This window comes from Hyalella azteca, unplaced genomic scaffold (genome assembly GCF_000764305.2).
Source record: "Hyalella azteca isolate HAZT.00-mixed unplaced genomic scaffold, Hazt_2.0.2 contig3411, whole genome shotgun sequence".
In the NCBI taxonomy this organism is placed as follows: domain Eukaryota; kingdom Metazoa; phylum Arthropoda; class Malacostraca; order Amphipoda; family Hyalellidae; genus Hyalella; species Hyalella azteca.
Window position 1 is genome coordinate 72,394 of NW_025933661.1, and position 17,327 is coordinate 89,720.

General features: G+C 41.9%; 1 protein-coding gene across 1 annotated transcript in view; it reads left to right on the forward strand.

The window, feature by feature from the left end:
• Positions 1-249: 249 nt before the first annotated feature.
• The window catches only part of LOC108681750, a 34,051-nt gene continuing 16,973 nt past the window's right edge, over positions 250-17,327 (forward strand). The window contains exons 1-14 of the mRNA XM_047879612.1: positions 250-281; positions 619-800; positions 1,563-1,705; positions 1,892-1,994; positions 2,455-2,812; positions 4,035-4,126; positions 4,620-4,805; positions 5,288-5,407; positions 5,965-6,152; positions 10,427-10,450; positions 14,606-14,782; positions 15,951-16,148; positions 16,349-16,472; positions 17,065-17,180. Of these exons, the coding sequence (XP_047735568.1) occupies positions 250-281; positions 619-800; positions 1,563-1,705; positions 1,892-1,994; positions 2,455-2,812; positions 4,035-4,126; positions 4,620-4,805; positions 5,288-5,407; positions 5,965-6,152; positions 10,427-10,450; positions 14,606-14,782; positions 15,951-16,148; positions 16,349-16,472; positions 17,065-17,180 (2,043 nt within the window). The remainder of the gene's footprint in view (positions 282-618; positions 801-1,562; positions 1,706-1,891; positions 1,995-2,454; positions 2,813-4,034; positions 4,127-4,619; positions 4,806-5,287; positions 5,408-5,964; positions 6,153-10,426; positions 10,451-14,605; positions 14,783-15,950; positions 16,149-16,348; positions 16,473-17,064; positions 17,181-17,327) is intronic.

Consider the following 17,327-nt stretch of genomic DNA (forward strand, 5'->3'; position numbering starts at 1 on the left):
GTGACGTACCATTATCACGGTGACGTACCATCATCATAGTGACGTACCATCATAATAGTAGCGTACCATTGTCATGGTGATGTTCAAATAGTGACGTACCATCCATTATCATAGTGACGTACCAATAGTAACGTACATTATCATGGTGACGTACCATCATCATAGTGACGTACCATTGTCATGGTGATGTTCATATAGTGACGTACCATCCATTATCATAGTGACGTACCAATAGTAACGTACATTATCATGGTGACGTACACCATCATCNACTCGGGCGTGTGAGTAGATTATTTATTATCTAGCTTCATTTTATCTACTGACGTTTGTCTTGTTGACTATTGTAACGATCACCTTCATCATAACCATTGCCATCATCATAACCATCATCATCATCATAACCATCACCATCACCTTAATCATGACCATTGCCATCATCATAACCATCACCATTACCATCATCATAACCATCACCATCATCATAACCATCACCATCACCATCACCATAACCATCACCATCATCATAACCATCACCTTCATCATAACCATCACCATCACCATAACCACCACCACAACCACAACCACCCTAACCACCACCATCACCACCACCACGACCAGGCCGACGCCGACGGTGCGGTGGACGGTGCAGGGGCGGGGGGGCGGGGCGCAAGTTCTGTCGTCCACGGAGTCTGTGCTGCGCGTGAGCCCCGTCGCCCCTGACGATGAGGGCGTCTACACGTGCCACGTCCACAACCCCGCGGGGGACGGCGGCACCCACGCCTTCAGGGTCAACGTGGAGGGTGAGTGGCGCCCACGTGGTCAGGGGGGTGAGTGGCGCCCACGTGGTCAGGGGGGTGAGTGGCGCCCTCGTGGTCGGGGGGTGAATGGCGCCCACGTGGTCGGGGGGTGAATGGCGCCCACGTGGTCAGGGGGTGAGTGGCGCCCAGGGTTAGGTTGTGGGGTTAGGTTGTGGGGTTAGGTTGTATGGTTAGGTTGTGGGGTTAGGTTGTATGGTTTGGTTGTATGGTTAGGTTGTATGGTTAGGTTGTGGGCTTAGGTTGTATCGTTAGGTTGTGGGGTTAGGTTGTGGGGTTAGGTTGTATGGTTAGGTTGCGGGGTTAGGTTGTATGGTTAGGTTGTGGAGTTAGGTTGTAGGGTTAGGTTGTATGGTTAGGTTGTAGGGTTAGGTTGTGGGGTTAGGTTGTATGGTTAGGTTGTATGGTTAGGTTGTATGGTTAGGTTGCGGCGTTAGGTTGTAGGGTTAGGTTGTATGGTTAGGTTGTGGAGTTAGGTTGCGGCGTTAGGTTGCGGGGTTAGGTTGTATGGTTAGGTTGTGGAGTTAGGTTGTAGGGTTAGGTTGTATGGTTAGGTTGTAGGGTTAGGTTGGGTCAAGTTATATTACACCAGAAGTTGGATTATGTCAGTTTAGCGCTTTGTAAATATTTTTGAGGAATTTGAAACGCTGCTGAATTTTCCGCTAATTACCGTGGGGTTATCCCAACGCCTCCCCCCCTCATTACCCTTACCCACTATCCCCACCCCCACCCTCGCTTTCCCCACAGCGGCCCCCGTGCTGGAGGAGGAGCTGCAGGACGTGAGCCTCCCCATGGGGGAGACGGCCTCCTTCACCTGTCGGGGACGCGGGGAGCCCAAGCCCTCCGTCAGCTGGACCAGGGACGGCGTCCCCTTCCCGGGGGGCGAGACGGTGGGGGTTGACGGTTGCGTTTTTTTATTTTATTTCTTAAATATGAAGCATTTCTTTACAGTGGACAAATTTGTAAAGCTTGATACTGTTTTAAACATAAGTTCTTTAATCAACTGTCTTTAAGTTTCATGAATAAATTTTGTGGGAAGAAAAATTTTCAAACCTGATAAATTTTCATGTTTTTAGATCGAGTTTACGTCGCTGAGGACGGAAGATAAGAGCGTGATTGCGTGCAACGTATCCAACGTACACGGCTACACGTACAGCACGGCCTTCCTCAACGTGCTTTGTACGTAGCGTGCACTCAGATAAATACATGGGTCATGTGTTGTCCAAATAGCGACACTCTTTCTTACCTTCAGCATCAGAAGAGAGCGGACGTAGCAATGTATTTTCGTCTGAGTAAAAAAGGGTCAGGATGACCTACATAAGCGCGAAAAAGTGCATCACTATTTGGACAAAGTCTCATTCATTTCTCATAGTGAGAAAGCACTATCATTAAAGAGTCTATATAAAGCAGGATGATAGTTTGATGATAATTCTAAACTTTCACGTAAAAGAATACTTTTGAATAAAATAGTCATGAAATATGTTTATCATTTGTTTTTGGTAGTAATAATCTTCAACTTTAGGTACGAAAAGCATTGACGACGGGGATAACAGATACTATCAACCCTATTCATTATTTTAATATACTTTTTTCAAGATATATTCCCCATAATTGTAAATTGAAATAACTTTTCCCCCAGCAATGCCCCCGGAGTTTGAGGAAAGTCCCGCGGACTCCCTAACCTTAGAGGGGAGTTCCGTCTCCCTCAAATGCGGGGCGTACGGCTCCCCTAAACCCGATATTGCGTGGTACAAAATCCCCCACGGGGATGACGAGAACGGCCACGGGGACGATGGGGATGACGGGGAAGTCCACGGGGACGATGGGGATCACGGGAACGGCCACGGGGGCGAGGGGGATGAAGGGGATGCCAAACACGACAAGGAAGAAGGGGAAGAACACGGGGATGAAGGGGAGGAGGAAGAAGATGGCGCTGAAGGGGAAGAGTTAATTACGAATGATCTGTACGAGATCAGCGATGGACAGCTTGTCATCAGGTTAGTCGGTTGTTGCCCCAGTAAAAACATTAACATTTTTGAAAACGCAGCTAGTTGTTCTCGAAGTAAATTTTTAGTTAATCTCATCTTATGACTATTTAGCGCATTTTCTCATTTATGGAAAAAATGCCTGTATTGTGCTCATCATGTCCGTCTGTCCGTCCGTCTGTCTGTCCGTCTGTCTGTCCGTCCGTGACCTCAAGTTTTCGTCGACGAGAAAATGCGCTCTCTGTCACTCACTGCAGTGACTGCTGAGTTATATTTTTAATCAGATTGATTTTACGTTCGTGGACAAGGATTTAGGCTGGATAAAACTCAGCTGTAATTATCCTTATGAACCTTTTTATCATTTATCAATTATCATTTATCAACTTTATATCTTAATACACTCTTCCCATGGCGCCGGTTTGCAGCGATAAATATCAAATTCTCTTCAGCATTTCGTTATCGCGGGTAGATATTTTTCGTTATCTCTCATACAATGCACATTTCTTAACTTTTAACACAATGCACATTTTCTTGCCTTGTTCCATTTCTTCATTCATGTGTCGTATCGAGGATATTTTGATAAACTTTTGTTCTAATAGTGCACATTTTTCCAATACTGCCAATTATGAATGATAATACAAATGATGATCTCCAAGAATATTTTTCTACGCATGAATAAAAGTGTTAATCCACATATATTGAGATATTCTTCATTTAAATGGTATAATTCTGTCAATCACACACGTCAATACAATTCTACGTATTAAAATTAGTCAATTTACGAGGTTTTTAGTATACAGCTGTATGAATTGTCTGGTCCATTTACGACCATAGTAGAATTTTCTGTATACTGCTGTATGAATTGTGTGGTCCATTTACGAATGTGGTAGAATTTTCAGTATACAGCTGTATGAATTGTGTGGTCCATTTATGACCATAATAGAATTTTTGGTATACAGCTGTATAAATTGTGTGGTCCATTTACGACCATAATAGAATTTTCGGTATACAGCTGTATAAATTGTGTGGTCCATTTACGACCATAATAGAATTTTCAGTATCCAGCTGTATGAATTGTGTGGTCTACTTATAATCTCCGGAACATTTTCTGTATAAAGTGTGTGGTCCATATACGACCACCGTAAAATTTTCTGTATAATGTGTGATGTCCACTTACGACTATCGTAAAGTTTTCAATATACAGCTGTATAAGTCATGTATCCTCCCCCCCGAGGTCTGTGTCGGCGGTCACCGAGGGCACCTACCGCTGTGTGGCCACCAACAAATATGGACAAGTGGCCGCCACTGCCGCCATCCACAGCAGAAGTGAGTTCTACACTCAAAAAAATTAATAGGTTTATTATCAAATATTTACACACCTTGTCACCAACAGCACGAGCAGAGAGAGCTCGTAGCACTGATACGCCCTTTTACCGGGTCAAACTGGGTCAGGATGACTCACATAAGAGCAGACGGGTGCACCGCTATTTGCATGGACAAAGTTGTGCATATTTTTCTGAGTGTACCGCGCCATATTGTAATCGAGTACCCTTTAGATGTCCGCGAATCGCAATTATAGCAAATATTTGCAATTTAAACTTTCATTGGACGCATTTATTTCACTCAGACTAACTTATTTTATTGAGTGCGTTTTTACAAATTTTTCTTACGCTAAAAGGCAAAGTATAATTTATTTACCCTAAAATGTGTCGCATTGTATTTTTACCCTAAAATGAGGTATTTTGTGTGTTTTGTACCTTAAAATATGAGGTATTATTAGTATTATTTACCCTAAAATGTGACGTATTCTATGCGGCAGCGCCAACGTCAGTGACGTTGACAGCAGAATCTGAGGTCGTGAAGGCTGGCAACGTCACACGTCTGACGTGCAACGTGACGCACGACCCTCGTCTCGACGTCGACGTCACGTGGAGCAAAGATGACGAGGAACTCAACGTGCACGACGATGACAGGATCCACGTCACCGACGAGACCTCAGAAGACGGTGAGATGTCATACCTGACGATCAAATTCAAAGTTGTAACTCACTTTTATTGACTTAGTTTCAATTATTCCTCGAAGAAATAGTCCTAAATTTAAATTCTGTACAATTCAATTCATCAAAAGCACTGTAATCGATTCTGTATAGTTCGATTTATTTCGCAGTACAGTACTTCGATGTAATGAAATAGTTTAAAATGCTGGATAACATCAATCCAAGTATTACCTTATCTGGACTTGTAAGCATTACAATTCTAGAACTTGTAGTCATTACAATATCAGAACTTGTGAGTATTACAATATCAGAACTTGTAGTCATTACAATATCAGAACTTGTAGGCATTACAATATCAGAACTTGTAAGCATTGCAATGTCAGAACTTGCAAGCATTGCAATGTCAGAACTTGCAAGCATTACAATATCAGAACTTGTAGTCATTACAATATCAGAACTTGTAGTCATTACANCCCCCCCCCCCCCAGCAGGGGAGGTCTCTGTGAGCCTCAGCATCAGCGCCTCCCACGGCCCCGACTCCGGCGTGTACAGCTGTGCTGCCGTCACCGCCGTCGACGACCGCCAGGACAACGCCATCGTCATGGTCGAGGGTACGTGACGGGTTCATCGTCATGGTCGAGGGTACGTGACGGGGTCATCGTCATGGTCGAGGGTACGTGACGGGTTCATCGTAATGGTCGAGGGTACGTGACGGGTACATCGTCATGGTTGAGGGTACGTGACTGGTTCATCGTCATGGTCGAGGGTACGTGACGGGTTCATCGTCATGGTCGAGGGTACGTGACGGGTTCATCGTCATGGTCGAGGGTACGTGACGGGTTCATCGTCATGGTCGAGGGTACGTGTATAAGGACTGGTATTGACGTGCATAATAATCTGGTCATCGTTGAATCATCGTCGGTTTGTGCTAAGACGTCTTAGCACTCTTAACACTGACCTCCATTTGCCTCTTCATACAAAAACGTACGAAGACAAGTATTGTCTTTTCATACAAAGACGTCTCTAACGTCCCAACACTGAAGTCCCCATTATATTTTCGAACAAAGACGTCCCCACTGCCCCAACACCGACGTCCTTCATTTTATTTTTGTAAATAGACATCCAAGACGCCCCTAAACTAACGTAAAACATATATGTTTCGCAATAGATGTACCCGCCGCCCCCACCCTCACGTCCCTAGACTGCGAGGGGGAGTCGGCGCTCCTGCAGTGGAGGGGGGCCGGGGAGCATCACGCCCCCATCCTCTCCTTCAAGATCCTGTACGACACCGACCTCCACCACGACCAGTGGAAGGAAGCCCAGGACGAACTGGACAGCGGCAGACACTCCGCCGAGGTTAATATGGACCATGTCTTATTTTTCTTGGTGTTGTTAGAGGAATATTTAGTTATCTATTCTCTCTTTAGATGAACCCTTTGTCAACTGACAGTAACTTTTTACTTTTCTTGGGGTTGTCAGAGGAATTCCTAGTTATCTGCAAATTCTCTAGCTCTAGCTGAACCCTTAGTTAATTTACAGTAACTCTAGTTACTATAGGGTTTTGGGTATATGAAAAGCGTTGTCGACGGTTACAGTATGCGTTGTCTGCTGACGCTGTTAAGGCTACGGACGAAGCCGTTCCCTACTGATGTCAAGTGTCTGATCTCGGTAATTTTTGTGACAATCATTGATGACAATTATTGGCTAGCAGAAGTGACAATTGGTTGAAACATTTAGTTAATAATAATCACCATGAACGAGAAGTGCCAACCTGCAGACGAGACAAAGTCATTTGAATTTTTCGTAAAAATCGGGATTGATGAGATTGATTTTACTTTTTAGAGCTATAAGTATTGATAGCATATGATGGATGCTACTTTCTATCGAATGAGAATTAAAAGTAATTGAGCATTCATTCAAAACTGGTTTATTTATACATATTTGTATGTTTATTTTTCAGTATAATAAAATATGATTTCAAAAACTATGTTCAACATTTAAATGATGCAAATTCGAGGCATACAAGACTACTATTCTCACAAACATTTTCCATATTCATTACATGTTTGAGAACATTTACTCGCATATATTGAGGGATGCTTGTAACTACATTCGCACAGTATAGACGAATTTTGGATTAATATATTTTTTATTCAATTTGTTTCAAAATTGTTAAACAGAACGGTAACGTTGATTTTTCGTAGGTGCACCGGGAAAATGTTACAGAAGAGAACGTCGTTTTTCTTATGCGAGTAATCATACCGAATTTGCTGAGTAAAGGGAGAGGCTATTGAACTGCTCGTTCTAGTTTGAATTTCTTCATATTTTGGAAACAGGATTTTGGAAGATAGCTTACTTGAACCGCGGTTTAACTGGGTTCTGGCTTGAACCCTTCAGAGGGATTAGTTAGTTATGTGCATGCCTTTTCATATTGCAATGTAATTTTATCCATTAGAATAGACGTGCATGCGGTTGCCTCTGCCCTATTTTTGTAGGGTCAGTTCCCAATTTAATCTTGAATGTGTCTCGAATTGATAATGATGTTGTACCCTTTTTTCAGTAGCATAATCCTAAAGTCAAACTTTTCATTTTAATTATTGTATTCGAGTCATATTTTGACATAGGGTAAGTAAACTTACGCTAGCAGTCTTCAAGTAGTTGAGTCTTATACAGATCCGTGTCTTCCGTAATTAATTCCAATATAGTCGCATGCCACTGCATCCCGTAACTCAGCGAGAACCAACCTGTAAAGATATCAATCAGTCGAGTGCGGTTGTCCACTTGAGGGATCCACGCCTATTTTGCCAATATCATTCAGTCTAGTGAGGTTGGAGCACCTGTCGGATCAACGTCTATTGTGTCAATATCATTCAGTCTAGTAAGGTTGGAGCACCTGTCGGATCAACGTCTATTGTGCCAATATCTGATCATTCAGTCGAGTATGGTTTTCCACTTGTGAGATTAACGCCTACTGTGCCTATAAACACCTAAAGGCTTTGAGCACCTGTCGGATTAACGTCGATTATGCCAATATCATTCAGACGAGTGCGGTTTTCCACTCGTGGGATCAACTCCTGTTTCGAATGACTGTCGAATACGATAAATGAGTTGTGATAGAATAGAATAAAAGTGTCGACATTGAAGAAATAGGCCTGTTGCCGATTCTTGAACTTCTCGTGACTTGATTCACAAGGGATCCGGCCTTTGGAACTCGATCTTTCCATAGCTGACGATTGATTGAGATAGCTGCTGGACTTATTGCTTGGTCCGTAAGTTGCTAGGCATTTTAAGACTGAACATATGCTCCTGCATAGCTTCGTCTAGTCTGTTTTTGAAGATGTTCATACTCGGAGCGTCAACGATGCTATCAGGGAGGCTGTTACAGAAAACATTCTTGGATGATGCGCAGTAATTGATTTTAAGAGGTTTGCTTATAGCTTATTCCATCTATCGATGTGATGGCAGCTGCGGTTTGAGTTCTTAGTTCATTCGCCGAAATATAACGAAACGAGGACATATAGTGAGCCGTTAATTTACATGCTAGGCGAGCCTATCGCGTCACCGTGCCAGAATCTGCTAGGCACGTTAATTGTGATAGGATCTGTACAAATGTTATTTTTTAAATATTATTTGTTTGCAAATGGAAAACTTGTTTGTTGAACAATTTTTCTCGACTTGTGAAATCTCCAAGGTTTCGCATGGTGGCAATTTTATTCCGCCATTTATTTTGATTTAAATGCACGAGTATAGTTAATTGTCATCAAAAATATTCTCGCCTGTCAAATACCCGTTAAGCCTAATTAATTTCCATCTTAATTTGTCCTTGAAGTTTCCTCTCATCCGCTTTCAGTTAGTCCTATTAATTTTGATTAGACTGAAAATAGCGCGTTTATTACACTTAAAATCCGTTTAAAATGGTAACCTTGAATTATTTCATTCCATTTACTGTCGAATTTGCCACAAAGTTGGAAACTTGTTTATTTTAGCAGAATAAATTTTGGTTACGTGACTTTGAAATCGGGTAATGATCATACATGCAATCATATTTTTTTCTTGACATTTTCCTTCTATAAATTAGATCAATTATCGAGAGAAGTCTCAAAGACTGATCCTTAACATTAGCTTGTCATAAAAAAATCGAACTGAATTCAGAACAAGATAGCAAAGTATCAATGCATAAAGTGGCAAAAATATTATTCGTATAAAGTCAGTGTATGTAAAAAAAAGTCGGTGTATTTTTCAATTGATAGAAACCACGGATATACTGTATGTAACATATAACGCAGTGCAAAATTATAGGTTGACTTCTTTCGGCTGTTAAGCTATTGTCGATAGGTCAGTGTCTTGAATACAAATAATGTGCTATCAATATAGAGGACTCGAGAACTTCTACTCTAGCGTTGTAGAGAACTCCTTCTCTAGCGATGTAGATGACTCGAGAACTCCGACTTTAGCGTTGTAGAGAATTCGCGAAACTCCTACTTTAGAGATGTAGATGACTCAAGAACCCCGACTCTAGCGTTGTCGAGAACTCCTACTCTAGCGTTGTAGATGACTCCTAGTCTGGCGATATAGAGAACTCGAGAACTCCTACTCTAGCGTTGCAGATGACTCCTAGTCTGGCGATGTAGAGAACTCGAGAGCTCCTACTCTAGCGTTGTAGATGACTCCTACTCTAGCGTTGTAGAGAACTCCTACTCTAGCGTTGTAGAGAACTTCGAATCTTGCTTGCTTGTACGAATTCTCAACGCTAGCGAGAATTTGGTTCAGGTATGAGCATCGTGATGACGCGTAAAATTATTATTTCAGATCTTTCAGGTTCAAACAACATAAAATATTACGGGATATATCCCGTTCTACGAGTTGATTGATTTGCTTAAATTTAGGTTGTAATACAAATAAAACACTTCTCTAGCAGGTTTCAGTATTGAGCAATCATAAAGCAGTTTTTTGAAAGTTTTTAAAACATCAAACACTAAAGAAGTTGTTACACTCCGAGAAATGAGTGAGACTTTTTTCGAATATCGATGCAATTTGTGCACGCGAGTGGCCCTTTCTGGCCCAGTTTAGACCGGAAATAGGACGTATCGCAGTGTTGCGTGCAGAAAAATTGTAAATATTTGAACAATACGACTCAGTCATTTATTTGAGTGTAGCCTATGATTTTGCAATATTTAGATTGATTTAACTTTCTCGTTTGTGTGACCAGTTTTCATCCTTATTCCAATACTATTATTATAAGAAACATTATCTAATATTCGCATCACACACCTTTGTGAAGCTCAAGGACATCAAAATGCGAAAGCTTAAAATTCATCCGTAAAATTACGAATACTACATTATTAGGGGTTGAATTATCCATCTTCATTTGGTGTTATTATTCCTAGAGCATTAACAATTTGGCGACTGATTATTGACTCTAAATGATAGTTTTGGTTTTTTCTATCACATTCCAATGAATTAAATATTAAATTGGTCCCTTTTACCTCACTCAGTTTAACGCTTATGATAATCCCCTCAAAACCTTTCGAGCATCCGGACCTCTTATTCAACCATCTAAAATTCTCACCCAAGCCTTAAAATTTTCTCAACTAACAACTTTACCCTCACCCTGTTCCTCCCTCATCAAGGCAAGGGTACACTCCACCGCAATCGTGAGTACCAACCCTCACTGTCCTCACCTTTGCTTGTCCACTCACCCTCTTTATTGGCCGTTCTCTTACCACTTCCGCCGTACTATTCTCCCTGCTGCCGTTATCCTACTACTTCTCTCTCTCTCTCTCTCCCTAAAATATGCCTTCCTCCCGTCACTTCTGCTGTTGAACCTTCGAATTTCTTCCGTGCACCCCTCCTTTCTGTTTTCTATACCTCCCTTCTGCCGTCTACCCTCCCTACTTATTCCCGTTAATTCTGTTGTCTTCCCCTCCCTTCTTTGTGCTTCTCTCCGCTTCTCCCCTCCTTTGTGCTGTCCTCTCATTTATGTTGTCTTTCCCCTGCTTCTGCTTGGTTTGAAAGGCTGCCGTGCACCCCTCCTTTCTGTTGTCTACTCTTCCTTATTCTTCCCGTCACATCTGCTGTCTTCCCTTCCGCATGTAGGGTTCTTACTTCTGCCTTCTATCATTGCCTCCTGCTGTCCTCTCTTCTGCCATGTATCCCTCTCTTTTCGTGTCTGTCTCTCTCTTCTGCTGTGTATTTCTCTTTTCTCCCTTTATCTCTCCCTTCTAATTTCAATCTCTCCCTTTTGCGTCTACCCACCCTTCAACCGTTCTCTCATTTCTGTAGTCCTTCCACGTTTGCCGTTTATCCCTCCCTTCTACTGTTTTCTCACTTACGCCGTCTACCCTTCCTCTCTGCCACCATCTCTCTTCTGCTGTATAACCATCTCTTCTGACCTCCTCTCTCTTCTGACGTTCTCTCACTTTTTCGATCCACCCCTATTTGCCATCATCTCATATCTGCCGTTTTCATCTCCTTTCTGCTGCCCTCTCCTCACTAACATCGCCCTCATGTTTTGCGCACTTTCTAACTTGTGCCGTCTTATTATCTCGTTATGCATCTATTGTCCTCTAGCCTGTCCATTTTTTTGTTTCTTTCCTGTCAAATCTTTTGTTTCTCATGTCCCCTTCAATTCTGTCCTTCAACCAGTCAACTTCTCTGTTACTTCCTTCAATTCTGTTCTCTTGCTTGATAAATCATTGGTTTCTCCCGTCAATTGTCTTAACACTTTTGTTCCGCCTGTCAATTTTTTTACACCTACGTTGCCAATTTTGTCCTCCGGCCAGTCAAGTCTTCACAAGCCAACAAATTCTATCCTCTCGCCCGTCAAGTCTCTTCAAGCGCCTGTCAATTTTGTCCTCCCACCCGTCACGTCTCTTCACACATCTGTCCAGTCTGTCCGCCCGCCTGTCCACTCTCTTCAATGGCCTGTCAATTCTGTCATACCACAAAAAAAAAAAAAAACTCGAGATGCCATATAATACTGTGATACCACAGTATTATATGGCATAGATTATAATACATGAAATCCATCTATAGTGATGTCCCTTTTAGCCACCCACACTGTAAATTATCAAGTCCCCCTCACTTAACACGTTGAGTGCGATACGACTCACTAGGGTTGCCAGATGACCTAAAAACAGGGAAGTCCGCGGAAAAAGGCCTTTAATTCTATATTTACTAGTAAATTTGTAGGTTCCGGTTCAAAAATTAAATTTTAATTTTTTCGTTATTTTATATTTATTAATGAAATACCGCCACCATGGATTTTTTGCCGGCCAACGCAATGGAATAAAACTAAATCATAGAATTTGTCTGAAAAAAAACAACCCTGTAACCCACCGGTGGTGTGCAGCACTCAACGTGTTAAATAGAACAGAAGTCGGTGTAACCGGACCGAGTTCTGCGTAGCGATGCACTTTAAACATAGAGCACGATTGCCTTTAACCGACACCAGTGCTATCGCATAAGGTATGGGATTATGAAGCTAATGTTGCTTTTTAGTATCCGATTCAGAAAGATTAATTTTGAGCTCAATTTACACAATTCGTGACGAATAACGCAGAAAAGATCAGTCACGTTACCCTTATGAGCGTTCACGTACTTAGCTGAAGTTAACAGACACACGTTGAATTTAGACAATATCAATGACCTTAGATAAGCACGATGGGACTTTGCAAGCGTGTCTAGATTTGGCACAAAAAGCGAGATAAAGCAAGCACGTCTAGATTTGACTAACATGCTATTAAGCTAGCCGACCGACATTTAGCACGCAGGCGGTTTTTGGGAATGCACACAGAAATTTGCTCAAGTTTGCTGATATTTGCCATGCAAGCGCAGTTTGGTCAAGTTAAGCGCAAGCACGCTGTTCCGTCATGTTTGCTGATATTTGGCAAGCACTCTGATTTTAGTCACGTCCGTATGAATTTGGCGCGTTTGCTTAGCTTTAGGACGTTCATTGAGATTCCTGCGTTTGTCAGGATTTGAGGATTATACGCTTTCTGAGATTATAAGCGTAAGCTAAGACTTGACGCATGTTCAAGTTTGGCTCGTCCGTAGAGTTTCGGCAGCCATGCTTAAGTTTTACGAATCTACTTAAATCGTAAAATTTTCCCTACATTTTTACGCAATAAACTTGGACAATGAGAAATTTATTGTTTGGTGGATTATTTTTAACAAGACGTTTTTTTCAATAATAGTAATAATAAAAAAAAAAATTTTTGGATGCGTTACATTTTGCGATTGTATTTTTAATTTTACATTTTCTTTTAACCTATTTTTGAAGGCACGAAGCTCCGCTGCACAAAAAATATTATTCTATTGTGAAACTTAAATTTTGGTACCCGAGTTGTACTTTTTCCAGAGCAAAAATACATTATTTTCGATTTCAATCTAATTTTTTCCATTTAAATTAATTTTTTTTATGATTGATCTTTAGAATCTCTAACTTTATCCAGTTTTTTCAGTACATATATCTGTTCACTTCCACGCTTATAATGTTGCTTGCTTTACAGTTTCATCTCAATACGATCGCCCTGCATTAGTGTATACTATTACTCAGCAATAAGAACAATTAATTACACCTCAATTGTCTCTGAAATTAGTGACACATTTTATCAATTTTTGTAGTTTTCATTGCATTGTTGCATTACATAAGCAATTGTATTGTCATTCTGCACTCTTCAGGAAAATGACTGCTTATGCATCACTTACATGTGCTCTGTGGTCTCTGTTACTTGCATGTGCTTATTCAATTCCTTATTTACTGTTGTTTATGCTGCATATTATGTCGAGCAGGTAAAAACATGTAAGTTTGGCAGTTACTAACATTTTATACGTGGTTATTTTTTACTGAATAATGTATTTCATGCAAAATTATTATTTGCTGTATTACGAATCGTTCAGCATGAAAAATAAATCAAAGAAAGGTATTTTTATTTTAATTGTATGTGAAAATGTCAATTCTTTGGGATTTGATTTTTCCTGGCTTTAACATATTCCAAGATGTCATAATTTTGGTTGTAAGGTTGTCTTCTTTTTAAATTGCGAGAATAATTGAAGTAAATTTAAATATCAAATATTATTTATAGCCATGTCACCCTTTTACAGTCAAATAAAATGTAGTCATGAATCAAATCTGTACAATTAAGATTTCAGTTCACATTAACAGCAACTAGTAAAATCAACTTCTGTTGCGACGACTGGAGTAAAACCAACGTCGCAATTACTGCATGCTAGAGTGAACATCGTTAATGTGTTTATTTGCATTATTATTATCTAAATTGTGATCAAAATCGAAATTTTCATGCATTTGGGGTCAGAAGATGCTCTCATTGTCGCCTCACTTGTAACATTTTTTAATTGGAGTTATTTTGGAAATCGTTGTATTAATAAATTTTGTTTTTATATGCAACCAAAATGAAACGATAGCCAGAAACTAGGGCGGCACTCGAGCGTGGCCTGGGACTGCTACGTTCGAAACGCTTATAAAAAATTCCGAGCATATAGAGCGATGTCGCTGAAATTGATTTTTTATTAAAATTAATCTCGAGAAATCTATATGCGCATAATGTCATTGTTTAAAATAATAGTAAACTAATGTACATACTTGTATGCATTTTTTGCACGAATAAAAGCATGCAGTTTCATTTTTGCTATGTTATTTTGTCAAAACTTATTTATAGTGAACAAATAGTTTCCAATCCCAAATTAAAAACATTTAATTACATTTTTAGGCACAATTTACTCCGTTATATATTCGTCTACCGTAACATTTGACCCTAAATAAATAGATTTGTCAATTCTTAACGCAGGTCTCGGTTCGCCCCGGCCGTGAGTACCGCTTCCGGGTGGTAGCAGTGAACCGCGTGGGGGAGTCGCCCCCAGGTGCGGTTCTGAACTGCACGACACCACCCGCTCCCCCTGCGGTCAACCCCGCGAACGTCACCCTTGAGGGTGCCGGGGCCACGTCACTCATGCTCAACTGGGAGGTGCGTCCAGAAGACTGGGGGACCAGTGGTCACTTACCTGCCATCTGACGTTGTAATAACGTTATTTAAGCGTTATTTCAACTGTTAGTCGTTTGACGTTGAAATAACGTTATTTAACCGTGGTAACGTTATTTAACCGTTATTTAACCGTTGCAACTGTCAATCTTCTGACCTTAAAATAACGTTGATTATGTCAAATCAATCGTTAATCTTCTGACGTTGAAATAACGTTGTATTTGCGTCGTTTCGACGAAACTTACTTTTAGTCAACGTTTTTTTCGATGTCATTTGCCTGGAGGGAGGGAGATATGGACAGGAGAATGGAGAGTCAACGGGCGAAGTACAGTGGACGGACGAAGTAGATTCAATGGACAGAGTAGATTGGACGGACGAAGTAGATTCAATGGACAGAGTAGATTGGACGGACTAGGTTGATTCAATGGACAGAGTAGATTGGAAGGACGAGGTAGATTCAATGGACAGAGTAGATTGGACGGACTAGGTAGATTCAATGGGCAGAGTAGATTGGACGGACGAGGTAGATTCAATGGGCAGAGTAGATTGGAAGGACGAGGTAGATTCAATGGACAGAGTAGATTGGACGGACTAGGTAGATTCAATGGAGGACGAGGTAGATTCAATGGGCAGAGTAGATTGGACGGACGAGGTAGATTCAATGGGCAGAGTAGATTGGAAGGACGAGGTAGATTCAATGGGCAGAGTAGATTGGAAGGACTAGGGGTAGTTTGGAGGGACGAAATAGATTGAACGGACATAGTAGATCAGATGGACGAAGTAAAGACAGCGGAGTCTCATCAGTCTCTTTCAAAACCCTGCAACAGTTTTTCGAAGAAGATTACCATGTGATAAGTGTAGATAACCTGTAAATAACCTGCAACCGTTGTACAAATTAGATTATCCTGTCGTAAATTTACATTTTTATATGATCATGTAACTTGTTAATATCCTGTATAAAATAACCTTCAGCCGGTGCCCGAAGGAGATTGTCATGCTACAAGGGTTGATAACCTGTTGATAACTTGTTTGATAACCTGATGATAATCTGTTGATAACCTGGTGATAATCTGTTGATAACCTGTTGATAACCTATTGATAACCTGTTGATAGCCTGTTGATAACCTGTTGATAACCTGTTCGTAACCTGCAGCCAGTGTCTGAAGAGGACCAGCAAGGACCAGGTTTTCAGTACGAGGTTCTGTGGCGGGAGGTTGAGGACGATGAAATGCACGTCTACGGTGACGAAGATGGTGATACGATCCCTGATGGAGATGACGGGCAAGACGAAGATGTTTCTGATGACGATGAAGAACAGTGGGAGAAGAAGGTCATCACTAATGGTGACGAGGTATGAATTGAATAAGTATTGATATTAGTGATCAAGATTTATGTAATTATATGAAAGTTGAACGCCTGTTGTTTGACGTTGAAAAGTTAGAAGTGTTGCATTGTCAGACGTGTTACATCGTATGATGTTGCATTATTTTCCATAATTTGCATTAATTTAAAAAGGCATATTTCCTAAGTTCCCTGTGTTTTTCCCAACAGTCCGAGGCTCGCGTGACAGGTCTGCTCCCCAACACCCACTACCTCGTCAAGCTGCGCGCTGTCAACGCCCTGGGGCTCAGCCCCGACCCCGTCCCCACCAGAGTGGCTACCACTGCCCCAGCTCGTGAGGAATTGCTTGACCCTGGGAATGGGGGGGGACCCTGGGGTAAAGGTAGTAGGAGACCCTGGGGCTAGCGGGAGACCCTGGGTCTAGAAGGAGTCCATGGGGCTTGATTGTGACCCTGGGGCTAGTTGGAGACATTGGGGCTAGTGAGAGACCCTGGGGCTAGTGGGAGACCCTGAGGCTTGTTTGTGACCCTGGGGCTATTGGGAGACCCTGGGTCTAATGGGGGACCCTGGGGCTTATTTGGGACCCTGGGGCTTGTGGGGGACCCTGGAGCTAGCGGGAGACCCGGGGTCTAGTGGGAGTCCCTGGGGCTAGTGGGAGACCCTGGGTCTGGTAGAAGTCCTTGGGCTTGTTTGAGACCCTGGTACTAGTAAGAGACCCTGGGTCTCGTGAGGGCTCTGGGGGCTAGTTGAAGACCATGGGGCTAATTCATAATTTTTCGGATTTAACTTGCTTCTTTTATCACTTCCTTCATGACACAATTAATTACCTAAACTACCTGCTGATCCACTTTTTGACCTTTTCATTGACCCATACTCTGACACACACGCTGACCAACTTGTTGACCCACTTGTTGACCCACTTTCAGCGCCCTCTGCAGCGCCGTTCCCCCTGCGGGCTGGGGAGGTGCGGGCCACTTCAGCCGTGCTGCTCTGGACGCCCCTGGACAATAAGCGCCTTAAGGGTCCACTTAAGGGGTACCATGTGAGTGTCTTAAAGTTAACGTTGCAGTTAACGTTGCAGTTAATGTTGTAGTTAACGTTGCAGTTAACGTTGCAGTTAGCGCTGCCGTTACCGTTCAGTTAATGTTGAAGTTAGCGTTGCAGTTAACGTTGCAGTTAACGTTGCAGT